Raw genomic sequence first — 13552 nt, forward strand, 5'->3', positions numbered from 1 at the left:
ATGATGGAGGACTGACCTGGTGGCTCTGGAGAGCTCTCACTTCCTGGCTGTACAACTGGTTGTAGCTTTTCTCCTCTTCTTCTGCTCAGTCCCCACTATCATCAGGGGATGATGGTATGCACCAAGTCTGGCAGAGTATGCAGAACAATAAGTGCAGCGGTACTGTCATTTCTGTGGTACATGAAATTCATCTGTCTTACTGAGTGCTGCTTGGCATCTGCAGTGAAAGGCTAATGGACAACCTCCATGCTGTTTCTTCTGCTGGGTGGGGTAGTAGCCATGATATTCTGCCAGGACTGACTCTGCACTTGGATTTTATGATGTGTTTGAAAAAAAAGTTAATTGCTTCTGGGGGAATCACTACTGAAATCTGTTCCATCAAAACACCTATTTGGGCACAGCTCCTGTCAGTGTTGAAGGTGGGTCTGAAGCCAGCAGAGTCTCAACTGCTTGTGCTGGATAAGTGATGACACAGTCTAGGTAAAAATGCCAGTGGCTCTTCCTGCCTTTCACTGACTTGTGATTACCTAGTACGGTTCAGCATAAAAACAAATGAAACATCCTGATATGAGCAGATGAGAGCCTGGTGACTAAGACACTGGCTGGGAATATTGTCTTCAAATATTTGCTGGAGGCCATGCTGAAATTCAAGAGCTTATCTCCCAAAGCTCAATGAAGTATGTTTGCCATCAGTCTTCTCACCCTTCAGCACATTACAGTGTCTGTCTTACTCTCCCCCTGGAGTGCTTCTCCATTACGTTTTATAGTGCCAGACAGAGAGACTCAAACTGTTTGACTTCTTAGCACTGTAGTCTCACCACTTAATCTTGCTACAGCTTACAGTGAAACTCTGTGGTGACTATAAAATATGTGTGATAGCAAATTACTCCAGCAAAAATATCAAGAAAGCGTCATTGCACTGAGAAAAGGGGCTAAGAGCTCCTCTGTCAAAAGGGGAAAACAAAGGTAAGCATAAACCTCACTGCTGCATGATTCTCAAATCATGGGAATGGCATTACCCACTTAGCCACAAAATGTAGGCAGACAGTTCCTTATGCCACCTTCCTGGGAAGTTAACATAAAAAGGAAGATCTGAGTGCTTGGAACAACTTGTTCAACTATAAAAATCCTCAACTTTTGTCCTCTATCCTCTGCGTAATTTTCCTTGAGTATTTCTATTATGTATTAATGAAATTTGGAATATAAATTCAGAAGGGAAGGAATATTCTCTCTCCCCAAGAGAAAAGTTTAACATCTCTGTGGTGTTGTGACCTGACTGGTAAGGGCTAGTCTTGGTGGACTGATGCAGGCGACATTTTGGTGCAGCACAAGCAACATCCATTTCAACATCTAGCCTGAATCCTCCAACATTGCAAAAAACCCTCTGCTGTACAGTTTTGGACAAGTAATCAACAGTATCTTTTATGCAAGGATACAGAACTAATTGGAATGGCTGAGGAAAAACCATGTCAGTAAACAATGCTCTTAATCAGACAACACATTCTGAAAATGTGACTCATTATCACAGGCACATCTAGTTCATGTCATGCTACGGGTAACTTGATTGCCTGCAAGCGGGATAAAAAAATAAGATTGTTTAAATGGAGCTTCAGAGAGTGCTACGTATTTTATCTCAGTTTCATCTGGTTTCCCATGCTGTCAAAGCTGTGTTTAGTGGATGGAGATTTACAACCAGAAAATGATATGTGTAGCTGAAGAATGTGAAGGGATGATGTGCCTTATAGAATTAGTTATCATTGCTGGGGAAGTAGAGCTGGTTTACAGCTTGCTTCTTCCCTCTCCATCTGGGACTGATCTGTGTCTTTGTGTTGTATATAGGAAATGTTCTCCACAATTCTCTGAACGTAAAGACTCTGTTCCAGGCACTGTGGTGCAGGAGATTTTGGAAAACCTTGACTTATACATAGATAATAGTTAACATGCACGTTTTTACAATTATGTTTTCTTTACCCTGTATTTTAAAGAAGTATACCTAGATTGATTCAACTGACAACAAAAAACTAATTATGGATGCATTTCCCTCCTGCTAACCAAGGCTAAGTACACAATATGTTATTTTAGTTTTCTGTTTCTATAATGAATGCTACACAGCAGTAGGAATTACTCTTCTGACAGCAGGAATTATGTCTATTCTAATGCATGTCTAGTGACTAGGAAACAGAAACAAGACCATATAGGCATTTTTGTTTCAAGGTCCCATGACTGATAGCCAGGCTATAAATGGATAGTGATTTTGGCAGATCAAAATAGTTGGTGGCAGCAGGCATTTGCAAGAGGGTTTCTTGTATGGCTGGCTGGTAGCTGGTCTTTTAAGTGGAACTATTAGTTATTATCTAAGCTACATGAAACAGACACATTTTTGGATGTGCTGCAGTCATTTGCCTTAGGTAGGTCAGTTTTGGCTTATTGTAATTTAGAAGTATCATTTTTATTTAGGAATGTGCTCTAAATTGGGAAGAAAGGCTGTGTTCTCTTGATTTTCTTAGCAATTTTTGAAGTTGTCTTTTGTAACTTTCACCATGCTCAAGAGCAGAGCATAGAGCTGGCAATTAGATGCGTATCTTAAAATATCTTTTCCGTGTCACTCAGCTTAAAAGCCAAAAGTAAAACAATCACTAGATATGGTATGGGAGAGCATTCATTAGCACCATTCAGGATCAGGGAACTCTTTTTTTTTAAGAAGCTATTTGAGGAACCAAAATAAAACTGCAAGTAGGCTTCTTGCTGACAAGTTGCAGGTGTATGCCACATGCCCATATTGGAAAAAAGATGCGGTTATGAAGGTCTTGATGACAGACAAGGGTCTAAAATGCCTTCATCTCCAGGTTTTAGCCAGTCCATCTGTTTTTTATTTGCATTTCCTCCAGCTAGCAGAGTTACTATTTTCCAAACTCAGTATAACCATGCACAAGTCTGTATAAAATTGCTTTTTTTTTTGCATTGTAAGATCCATAGGTTAGTAAGGTATAATTTAAATAAGGAAGTTTTACTTTTATGGTAACTATATAATAAATTTTAAGTTAGTTAGTTTTATTTATTAGTTTTGGAAAAATGAGGGAAAGGAGTGATAGGATTGAGGAAAGATTATTTTGCTCCACTTTCCTAGAATAAGTAGAATCTGTTTATGCCTTAAAAGTACCAAAAAGGTATTTCTATTTGTCTCTTATTGATACTTCTAGTTTAAAAGATCTGGCCTTCTTTGATTTCATCCTCTCCAGGAAATGTCCATTCATAAGGCTAAAAGACTTCCACATAGTTCAGATTACTCCAAACAGCTGCACCCTGGAAAAATTCTCAAAGGCACATATTCAGAGGGCAGAAGTAATGAGGCAACAGCACTTGGGAAATACCCAGCCAGCACTTTTGGTACTGTAATGTAAATTTTGACAAACAACTCATGAAGTCACATGAGAAATGGCATAGTTTCCCCTCCTACTACTGACATGAGAGAAATTAGGTTTTCTTTGAAGACCTCTTGTTTCTTATGCGATTCTCAACAGAATCGCATGAAGATAGGTAGACAAGAGTCTCTCCACCTAGGGAAACAACTTTCAAAGTGGATTCTTAAAGACCTTGAAGTTTTTCTTTTCTGAGATAAATATATGTCTTGATTTCAAAAATTATTACTGAAAAGTAATCATTCTACCTTGGAAATTAGTCAGTTGAGCTTTTTTTTTGGGGGGGTGATTAATTAATTGCAAAATCATTTTGAAAAGCAATAGTTTTATTTATTTGAAATACTGGAGAAAATTAGTTGAGGAAATGTAATTTTCCAGGAAGTGCACAAAATTTATTGTCATCTTTTGTTTTTATTTAAACAATTTCTTCAAGAATAATTTTGAGGAATGGAAAAAAATCTATAATTAATTTTACAGGCAGTAAAATTAGATTCAAACAGATAGCATAGTTGTAGCTGTGTGGGAGTCAGCAGAAAGCATCCTGGAATGTGGCAGTGTGTGTTATTGTGTCTCTTTCAAGAATCTTCTCTTTTCCTTTTGTAGGAACAAAGTTTTCTTTATCTTAATGGGAGAATGCAGTGCTTTTGCTTTTTTTTTTTTCCTTTTTCAAGTCGGTTTTCCTCTGAGGTAATGCTGGTTTCGATTAATAGAGAAGAATTTTATACCCATGTATCTACTTGTACAGAATTATATGTGCAAGATATTTTGTGCTCTGTAATACATTCCATGATGCATACCATAGGGTGCTGTTTAGCAGGTGGCAAGTATAAGGAGTATAGTGAGACCAGAAATGAATAAAAGGTTATCAAAGTGAAATGCTGATAAGTGACATTTGTTCACTTCCAAGGAGTCCGACTGGTGGGGGCCAGGGATGAGTGGTGGAGTTAGACATTTGAATGAGCGTGATGCACATACTCATGGTGACAACACTGAGCTTATTCATCATACACCAGTGTTTGACAAGTGCCAAAGGAAGAATGCCTCCTCAGAGTTTAAAATTAAATGTTACCTACTGGAGGGAGTGTTTCAGTATTGTCACTGGCTTTCATGGCTGTGTTGATTGTTCATTGAGGAGTTTTAAGTTCCTGCCTATGAGTCAGATACCTGGATCCACAAAAATATGAATTCTCTTGTGCCCATGTATGTTTGAAGTAAGGAAAGATGAAGTAAGATGAAAGAAGATGAAGTAAGGAAAGATGAACCATGAGCAAGAAGATTCTATCTCTTATTCTTTAAGCAATGACCAGCACTTGTGTGAGCTTGAAGGTTGCTGTGTGGCTGCAGTGGAGCACCCCTAGTTGTATCTCCTAGTCTCATGAATTGTCACCTCACTATTGTTTTATTTTGGAGGTTTCAGTGGTAGTTTGTTTTCTTGTTTTTTGTCTGTTTGCTTGTTTTGTTTTTTGGCTTTTTGACTGGGCTGCATCCATTCCTTGTGCAAAGGCGTGCCTCACTGCAGACCTTTCTCTTCCCCACCAGGCCTATCCCTGCACTAACGACAAGGAGTGCGAGGTTGGGCGCTACTGCCACAGCCCTCACCAAGCCACGTCCGCGTGCATGATGTGCCGGAGGAAGAAGAAGCGCTGCCACCGGGACGGGATGTGCTGCCCCGGGAACCGCTGCAACAACGGTACGGCTGCCAGCTCTGGGCTTTGCTGCAGAAAGTCAGCCTTCTTGACATCATCTGTTGCTATGAGTGTTCCCAGCAACAGTATTTTTTCCTGGGTGATAGCTCTTCTTTTTCTAAGCCAAGAAAACTTAATAGTCTACTTTGTTCCACTCTGCCTAATTTTCTTTAATAGTATTTCTATGTTTATGGCTCAGATATTGCCAGTCTTTTCTTCTATTTTGTGGTGGAAGAACACAAAAATTCTGCCTAAAATCACAGCTCTACATTCAGTGTGCTTTGATTCACTAGAAGACTGCACGGAAGTCATATTGTAAGGAAGCAAAGGAGACTTAATGAATCCTGAATCTATTCTCCCTGGGGAGGGTTATAACCATACATAACCATGTTTGCATTTCCATGGAGACTGGAGAGAGATGTCTGTAAGGAGCTCTCTAGGGGCTCAGACCATAAAGCCAGAGTGACAGAGACTGTCTGACAGTGAGTGAAGCAGAGATGTGGTGAGGCTAAGTGCCAGGAACCAGAGGTGAACGTGTGATTAGAGCTGAGCTTCACTGAGGCCAAACCCCAGTGCTTTCATCATTCTGACCTGGTCAGTGGATGTCTCTCAGCTGCTTTTCCTCTTATTCAAATCTTTGAGTGGCTGTCTTTTCCTTGCAGGTATTTGCATACCGGTAACTGAAAGCATCCTTACTCCTCACATCCCTGCTCTAGAAGGGCCACGCAACAAGAAGAATGGTCATTATGCGAGCAAGGACTTGGGATGGCACAACCTGGGGAGGCCCCGATCCAAGCTGTCACACATAAAGGGTAAGATCACATTTGGACCGGACTGCTGTGTTCCTTCATGTCATGAATCATGTTATTGCTGTTAAAATGCAGCAGTGGAAACCAGAAATAGGCAGTAATTTCACAGGGAGTGAATGTCTATTGTGAGAGATCACAGCATGACTCAGAAAGTGATGTAATGTCAACTGACAGTTCCTGTGATTGAAACAGCATCTGCTTTCTTCTCTGTATCAGATGTGGACTGACAATCATGTTATCAGTTGTGCAAGACTGCAGACATCCTCCTCTTGTAGCAGCCATGTAATTGAACACTTGTAATTCCGCTTACAATCCTGCAGCTGAATTTCTCCTTACTAAGTCATATGGCAGGTTTCATGAATTACCTCCTTGAACCTTCCTAATTAATATTTTCTCTTGCATTTACATCCTTCAAATAGCCACAGGTGGATAATAGCACCTCTCCTTGTTCTCAGTTCCATTTGTAGTTTCACGTTTTTCCATGAGATAAAGTAATTTGGTTGCTCTTTTTAGGACACGAAGGCGATCCCTGCCTAAGGTCATCAGACTGCATTGAGGGACACTGCTGTGCTCGCCACTTCTGGACCAAAATTTGCAAGCCTGTGTTGCATCAGGGGGAGGTGTGCACCAAACAGCGCAAGAAAGGGTCCCATGGACTGGAGATTTTCCAACGATGTGACTGTGCCAAGGGTTTGTCTTGTAAAGTATGGAAAGATGCGACCTCCTCTTCTAAATCAAGACTTCATGTGTGCCAGAAGATCTGAATGAGGATTGGGAAGATAGTGTTAAGTGACTGTGGCTTTATGTGTTTAATGCATTATGGCATGGTGGAAAAAGGGGACTGCAAATGAAAGTGGAGTGGCTAAAGTAACAGTTAGAGTATGAGTAGAAGTCACACCAAATGCATTTCTTTTTGAGCTGGCGGCAAACACAAGTGTAGCTGGAATTCACCTACCGCGCGGTTCTCCTGTAAATAATTCTCCAGTTTGTGGGAAATGCTAGTATGCAAACAAGTAGAGTGGAAATGAATGTCACTTACCTCGCTGTGTTGTCCCACGATGTTTCAGGGGTTCAGTGTTAGGGCTACAGCGGGTCTACAGCGTGGTAAGGATTTTCTACAGAAGTTGTATACATTGTACTCCTATAGGAAGCAGTGCATGCCAGGAAGACTCATCTGTCAACACATTATTGGCCACATTGCAGGTGTGAGAAATGGAAATAAAGTTACTGTGAATGTCCACATGCCCTTGTTATTCAGGGCTGACATTCAGCAAGGAAGCACTCCTGCAGGACAAGAGTGCTATGTTTTCCAGGCCCTTATGAAGGTGAAAACTGGCCATCTCAAAATTTCAACAGAGCAGCAGTTTACCTAAGAGGAGGCATTTTAACAGGGTTTTGTTTCCTATACATTGGTAAATTGAAGTGCTTTATGTAGTTCAGTGTCATAGTAAGGCACTTAATTACTTGTATTTTTCTCGGTTTACTGCTGATATGTGTTGGGTTGAACAGATGAAGCAAATATGTGTGCATGCTGAATCCAGAATTATATGCAGGCAGTTCCTTATTAGTCCTAAATATGCTTTCCTTGCCTAAGCATTCTTGCATTATAGACATTTCCAAAAGAAACAGCAGAGTGTTGAAGTGCTTAACACGAAGAGCTTTGAAGTTGGTTCTCTGTTGCTGTTATAATATATTCAACACCACAGCATTTGTTGAGGTGTTTTGAGCATAGTGCTACAAACTCAAATTTTTGTATCTTATGGCACTCTGCAGCAATATAATGGATTTGTTCTCGAGACAGCAGAGAAAAAGGAGTTGGGTCTTGTGAGCATCTCCTCTCCTGCAGAAGAGGTTGTAAGAAGATGGCATGACCACAAATGACTTGTCAAACACCATGTGATGTCACAGCATACCAGCCTCCAGCATGTATTCAGCCTGAAACTGATGTCCTCTCACTCTGGAGTGTTTTGCCAGGAATGGCAGAAATATATAGACTGTGGAAACAGCTGCCAACCCTACATTGTTTGTGTACTGGTTAAAAAAGGACAGCCTCTCTCCCATGACTTGTCTCCCAGGTCTTTTCAAACTTTTAAAATTTTACTTATTTTCAAATATTACTTTGTATAAACTTTGATAAAGAGACTGATATTACTTTAAAGAAGTCCGATTCTATAATTGACCTAATTGTAATTACCCATTTATAATTACCCATTTTCATGTTCTATGATACAAAGATAAAAAGATACTTTTCTGTTTATTCAGTTCTGCACCACATGGGTAGGCCAGTATGTAGTTTAACTTTGAAGTCCGCATTACCATTACCCGACACATTTTTCCACCAGTGGGATTCCTTAAAGCTTTGGCTTAGCTACACTACTTGACTCAGCCTTCCTAATTAGGACACAGACCTCAGCTTCATTGCCCTTATCTTTCATAGGAGTCTAAAGCACAAGAGTATTTCGCACACCTCCTTCCCTACTGGAAACAACTCTTCTTACTCCAGCATTTTCCAACGTCACTGAAACAGGAATAAGGCTCAGAAATTGCAAAATACTAAAAAAGTCCAGGAACCAATTTTGCAAGTTTTATTTACACTGACACAGCATGTACTCAGAAGAGGAACTCAAGCACTCTCGTTGCTTAAGTGCTCACTACATGTAAAAGAAAATAAACAGGGGGGTTGCAGAAATGGGGTCTCAGCATTTTTTAGCTCTTCTTATTGGCCTACCCGCCATTTTGCTCTTGCAAAACACAGTTATTTGGGATAATTTATTTACAGGAAATGTTTAATGAGATGTATTTTCTTATAGAGATATTTCTTACACAAAGCTTTGTAGCAAAATATATTTGCAGCCTGTTGAATTTAATGTAGAAAAATGTATAATAAGATTAAATATATTAAATTTCTTTTCACATTCCTCCCCAAGTATCTTACCCATATTCTTTTTCTTACCTGCTGCTTAAGAAGAATAGTTCTTTACAGAAAGACATGCAAATAAATTGAAAAAACAATCATGTTTCTTAGCTATGCAAGTAAAAACATCGGATTGTACTTGTGTCTGTGTGTAGGCTGAGTTCTGGTAAAGAACATGAAGATCATCTTAAAATCCCCAAACATCGTTTCTACAAAACTGGTTTAAGTGACAACTACCTGTATGCTTCTCTTGGGTTGGTTTAACCCCAAACACTCAAGAATGCATTTTGAAAATAATGCACCTGGTTGTGTCATGTAAAATCAACCAAGTTAAGTGGGAAAGGTATCCAGACACATTTCCTGGATAGTGATACATACCAGAGGGACTCACACTGGATAAAGGTGGTATTCAAATTACACAGCATTTTGTTAGAGGCTACAGCATGCAAATGCACTCCTGCAAAATCTATAACTTGCAATTCTGAAACAGCAACTCACAGCATTCAGCTCTAATAGCATGAAACAATTCATGTGACACAACTGCAAATACCGTTAATAAAACCAGCCAAGTTTTGATCCCAGGAAAACTCCTGCAGAGCACAATAAATATTGCAAAATAATGCCTGTGGTTATTGAGCAATGGTCTTGATATCCTTGTTAGTTGTTTCTGGTAACCCTTTGCTCCAACAGATGTACATTTGGGGGATGGAATGGTCTCCAAATTACACAAGTGATGGTATAAAATGAAAAGGTTTAGCTATTGTCATTTGCAATATTTGGTTGGTAGGCCTTTGAAAATCCCAACACTTTTAACATCAACATAATAAAGTTGTGAGCATTTTCAGAGCCTTTGACTTCAGCAAAGACTGCCAAAGCCTTCAGAGATTTAGTCTGGGAAGAAAAACAATAGGCAGAGGCAGTTCCTTGTGCACCACAAATGCTGAGCCACATAGCTGAACGGAGTAGCATGCAAGCAGTTTCGAAAGACTGAGCTTTGGTTGTTTAGAAGACAGTCAGTCAATGTTTTGTGGAAATATACATCAGTTTGAGAATAAAAGAACAGCTAAATTTTGGGATAATTGCTCTCACTCACTGTGTCACTCATCACAGGAATTAAGAATGAGTTTGGTTCAGTAACGTTTCAGAAATCTGCTGTCATGACACAAGTACACAAGATGTTACTGCTGAACAATTCAAATAATTTTCCTATTAGCCTAGAATAGCCTCAGCAATGCAACATCTCTTTGGAAATGCTTACTAACTTCCCTAAAATTAATGGATTTCTACTTTATAACTACGTGTATTTGATTTGCAGTATAAATGTGGGTGTGTATCTGTTACTGTACTATTTGCTTTGTCTCATTTTGTTTGCAATCTGTAGTATTTATGATTTTAAACACTTTTTAATGAAAACAATTAAAATTATTTATCTGCTTCTATAATAACACTTTCAACAGCATCCATCCAGCATCTGCCACCTTAACCAGAATTCACTGGTATTTAAGCCATTTTCTGCATATTCTGACTTTCCAGCTCATTGTCTCAGCAACAGCAAAAAAACCCTCAGCAAACACCCTAAAATATCTTGGGCAGAGGCTGAGAAGAGATGTTCCTAAACTATTCCTTCCCTCTCTGCTTTTACTTTGGAGCTCTGCATCATCACCCCCACTAGCAAAAGTAAGTGCTATCAAAGAAAATTTGTATTTTTCACCCCTTTGAGATTGCTTTCCTTCTAGGAATGCCATTTAAGAAAGAGAATCCTGATGGTCAAATCTGCAGAAACTCATAGAGGCTCTAAGCTCGTGCTTTTAGGAGTTTAGAGATCTATCCTTTAACTTTCAAAAACTTAATTGCTAGGAGAATTATGTAATATCAAGACCATGTTTATAAAAAATAAAGAAAACTTGTTCTTTGGGTTGTCAGTCATATTCTGAAAATAACTGCCCACAGTATTGGAGTAAAAACAAGCACTTCCTCCTCGCCCAGGCAAGTTTACCCGTAGTCCCTGACAAAAGGAAAGATTACAGATCTATCCTCTAACTTTCAAAAACTTAATTGCTAGGAGAATTATGTAATATCAAGACCACGTTTATAAAAAATAAAGAAAACTTCTTCTTTGGGTTGTCAGTCATATTCTGAAAATAACTGCCCACAGTGTTGGAGTAAAAACAAGCACTTCCTCATCGCCCAGGCAAGTTTACCCATAGTCCCTGACAAAAGGAAAGCAGTTGTTTTGGATTTCTTTTGCTCTGGGCACAGTGTACACAAAGGAATCATTAATTTTGTTTCATAATAAAGTTATGGTTTCTCACCTTGCTTACCAGTTTGAGGTACGATATCTCTCTTTTCTTGATCAGCTAGTACAGTTTTTGCTCACCACTACCAAAGAATGCTTACAGTACAACACAGACCCTGTACCCATTCTTACCATTTGTTCAACTTTACCTGGCTTCTCTGAGTTACTGAGGAGCCCCAGGTGTCTGCTGCAGCCCCCTCTCACTGCTCTGCCAGCTTTTCACAGCGCTGCTTGTGGCAGAAATGTGGGAGGTGAGGGGAAAGCACCGAAAAGCTGGAGGTGGCAAGGGTGGGAGCCAGCCCAAAGCTTGAAGCAGTGGGTACAGGGGGCAAGCTACCTCAAAAAGTGGTTAGATGCTATTGCAAACACTGTGAACATTAATGGTTTCCCACACAATTATTGAGAGCTGGGAAAGGCAAATGGCCTCTCTTTGTTCCTGAGCCACGACCCCGCCGTACTGACCCAAAGAGGGGAGGCATGATTTAGTGACTCTGGTCCCTCAAAAGCTGAAGTGTTGAGCCTATTTCTCCTGGAAGTAGTATGCCTCTCACCTTGGTCCTCTGTGTATCCAAATCCTGGTAATTCCAGAGGCTTTGGATTCAGGCACATTGTTTGGATAACATTGCTAGAACTCAGCCTGCCCGTGCAGAAGGATCCCACTGAAAGTCTTTGCAAGAGGAAGGAAGAGGCAAAAGCAGGAGACAACTGCTCTTTACAGAGCTCCAGCTGGTCCTGGAGCTGTTATTTTGACCACCACTGATGGGACTGACCCAGATGGATATATAGCATTGGGTAGAGCTTGTTGCAAATTTGTTTGTTCTGGCAGCTCCCTGGGTTTTTTTTCGGAATTGCTTATTGTTATAGCATGAGTGTCAATTACTTATTTGCAAATGTCTGGTGCCAATAAACTCTGCTTTTTGCAGTACCAGCTTGCAGCTTGATTTAAAAGGGGTTTGCTGCCTGCCAACTTCCTGAAGCACAGGAAATAATCTTTTAGAGGAAACTAAGGTTTGAATAAGCATAGGGGTGGATTTTGTTTGGTTTTTTTCTTTCCTTGTTAGGAAAAAAAAATATTTAGAATAAAAGAAGAAAACACCATTAGCACACAAAGATTTCTTGACACAAATAATAGTTTTAGGGTCTTTGGTAAAGCTTGTACTGTAATTCTCTATTGCTGTTATCAAAGTTGGCTGAAGAGCAGTTAACAAATCAGAAATGTATGCCAGTGTTGTTGCTATGGGATGGTTGTTCCAATTTTCTATTCCTCATGAGTTATTTATTTCTGAGAGTATCTTATTCAGCAATATTTGCTCAAACTTGCAAACTTTTTGTTAAAAAAACCAAACATTAAACATTCACTTAGTCCAATTTTAATTGTAAGGCTCACAAGTACTGTTTCTTTCCTTAGTGAAGGTAATTTTAATGGAGCCATCAAAGTATGTAGATACATTGAAAGTACTGAATGACACAATGAGTTCTGGAAGAAATTTGCCAGGAATTTTGGAATGCAGCACTCTAATGAATCCAATGACCACCCAAAGCTTTAGAAAAATCCACCTCAAAGTTATTTGGGCAATGTCTTTTTCCTCAATATCTGAGCAGTTTCGGATATTGCAACAGTGCTTAAAGGAAAATCTTAATGCATGTGCTCTTGAAGGCAGTTAACTCTACTGTTTCAAGAAACATTTCATTCTTCTGTGAAGTTCAGAGGAGGGTCATAACTGCCCTTGCCAATGCAGCACGCAGACAGCTGCTAATACTGTACACTTGGAGACCTATTGGATTAAGTCATAAAGACATTTTCGTTACCTGAAAGCCTGTGCTCTTTATCCTGGAGCTTCCTGCCAACCTGTGTGGAGATCCATGGCTATGGAGGGAACATTCAGCAGGTCATAGATTAATTTCATTAGAGGGATAGGAATAGAAAATTCATTAGAAATTCATCAGGATGGCTGTAAATAACTTTGGAGCTAGAGGCCTTCCCTCTGCTACCACACCTTCCAGTGAGAACTCAAAATGTATCAAAACCTATGAATTCATCAGATTAGCTTTGATTTCTCTGCATCTCTGGATTTTGCATTTTGGCAGAGTCAGATGTGAAAATGCCAAAATACAATTCTCATACTGTCTCTAGCCTTTCAGCATTTAGAATCTCACAATAATAAGTGCCATTGCAGAACTTGTTTCCATGAGATTTGCAGCTCAAAATATAGATCCAAAATGTTCAGAAGCTTTGAAGCAGAATACAGAATTCCTTATGTTTATTCAATTACCAACTCTGAAACGTGTGGAGATTCCCATGTTAAAAGCTCTTGTAGAAATGCATCCTTATATGATTGCAATTGAATACCATATTGTGCAATGCACAAAGGACATACTCAAAAAGCAGAAAAGATTAAATTTAGAAATTTTCTTTCCACATCTGATGC

At 39.6% G+C, this 13552-nt stretch overlaps 1 protein-coding gene across 1 annotated transcript in view; it reads left to right on the top strand.

Moving 5' to 3' along the window:
• The window catches only part of DKK2 (dickkopf WNT signaling pathway inhibitor 2), a gene marked incomplete at its 3' end in the record, with an annotated part of 36780 nt that extends 30103 nt beyond the window's left edge, over positions 1 to 6677 (top strand). The window contains exons 2-4 of the mRNA XM_084203821.1: positions 4959 to 5109; positions 5767 to 5916; positions 6427 to 6677. Coding sequence (XP_084059947.1) covers positions 4959 to 5109; positions 5767 to 5916; positions 6427 to 6677 — 552 coding nt within the window. The remainder of the gene's footprint in view (positions 1 to 4958; positions 5110 to 5766; positions 5917 to 6426) is intronic.
• Positions 6678 to 13552: the final 6875 nt, after the last annotated feature.

Source organism: Fringilla coelebs (genome assembly GCF_963513975.1).
Source record: "Fringilla coelebs genome assembly, chromosome: 4".
NCBI classification, from domain to species: domain Eukaryota; kingdom Metazoa; phylum Chordata; class Aves; order Passeriformes; family Fringillidae; genus Fringilla; species Fringilla coelebs.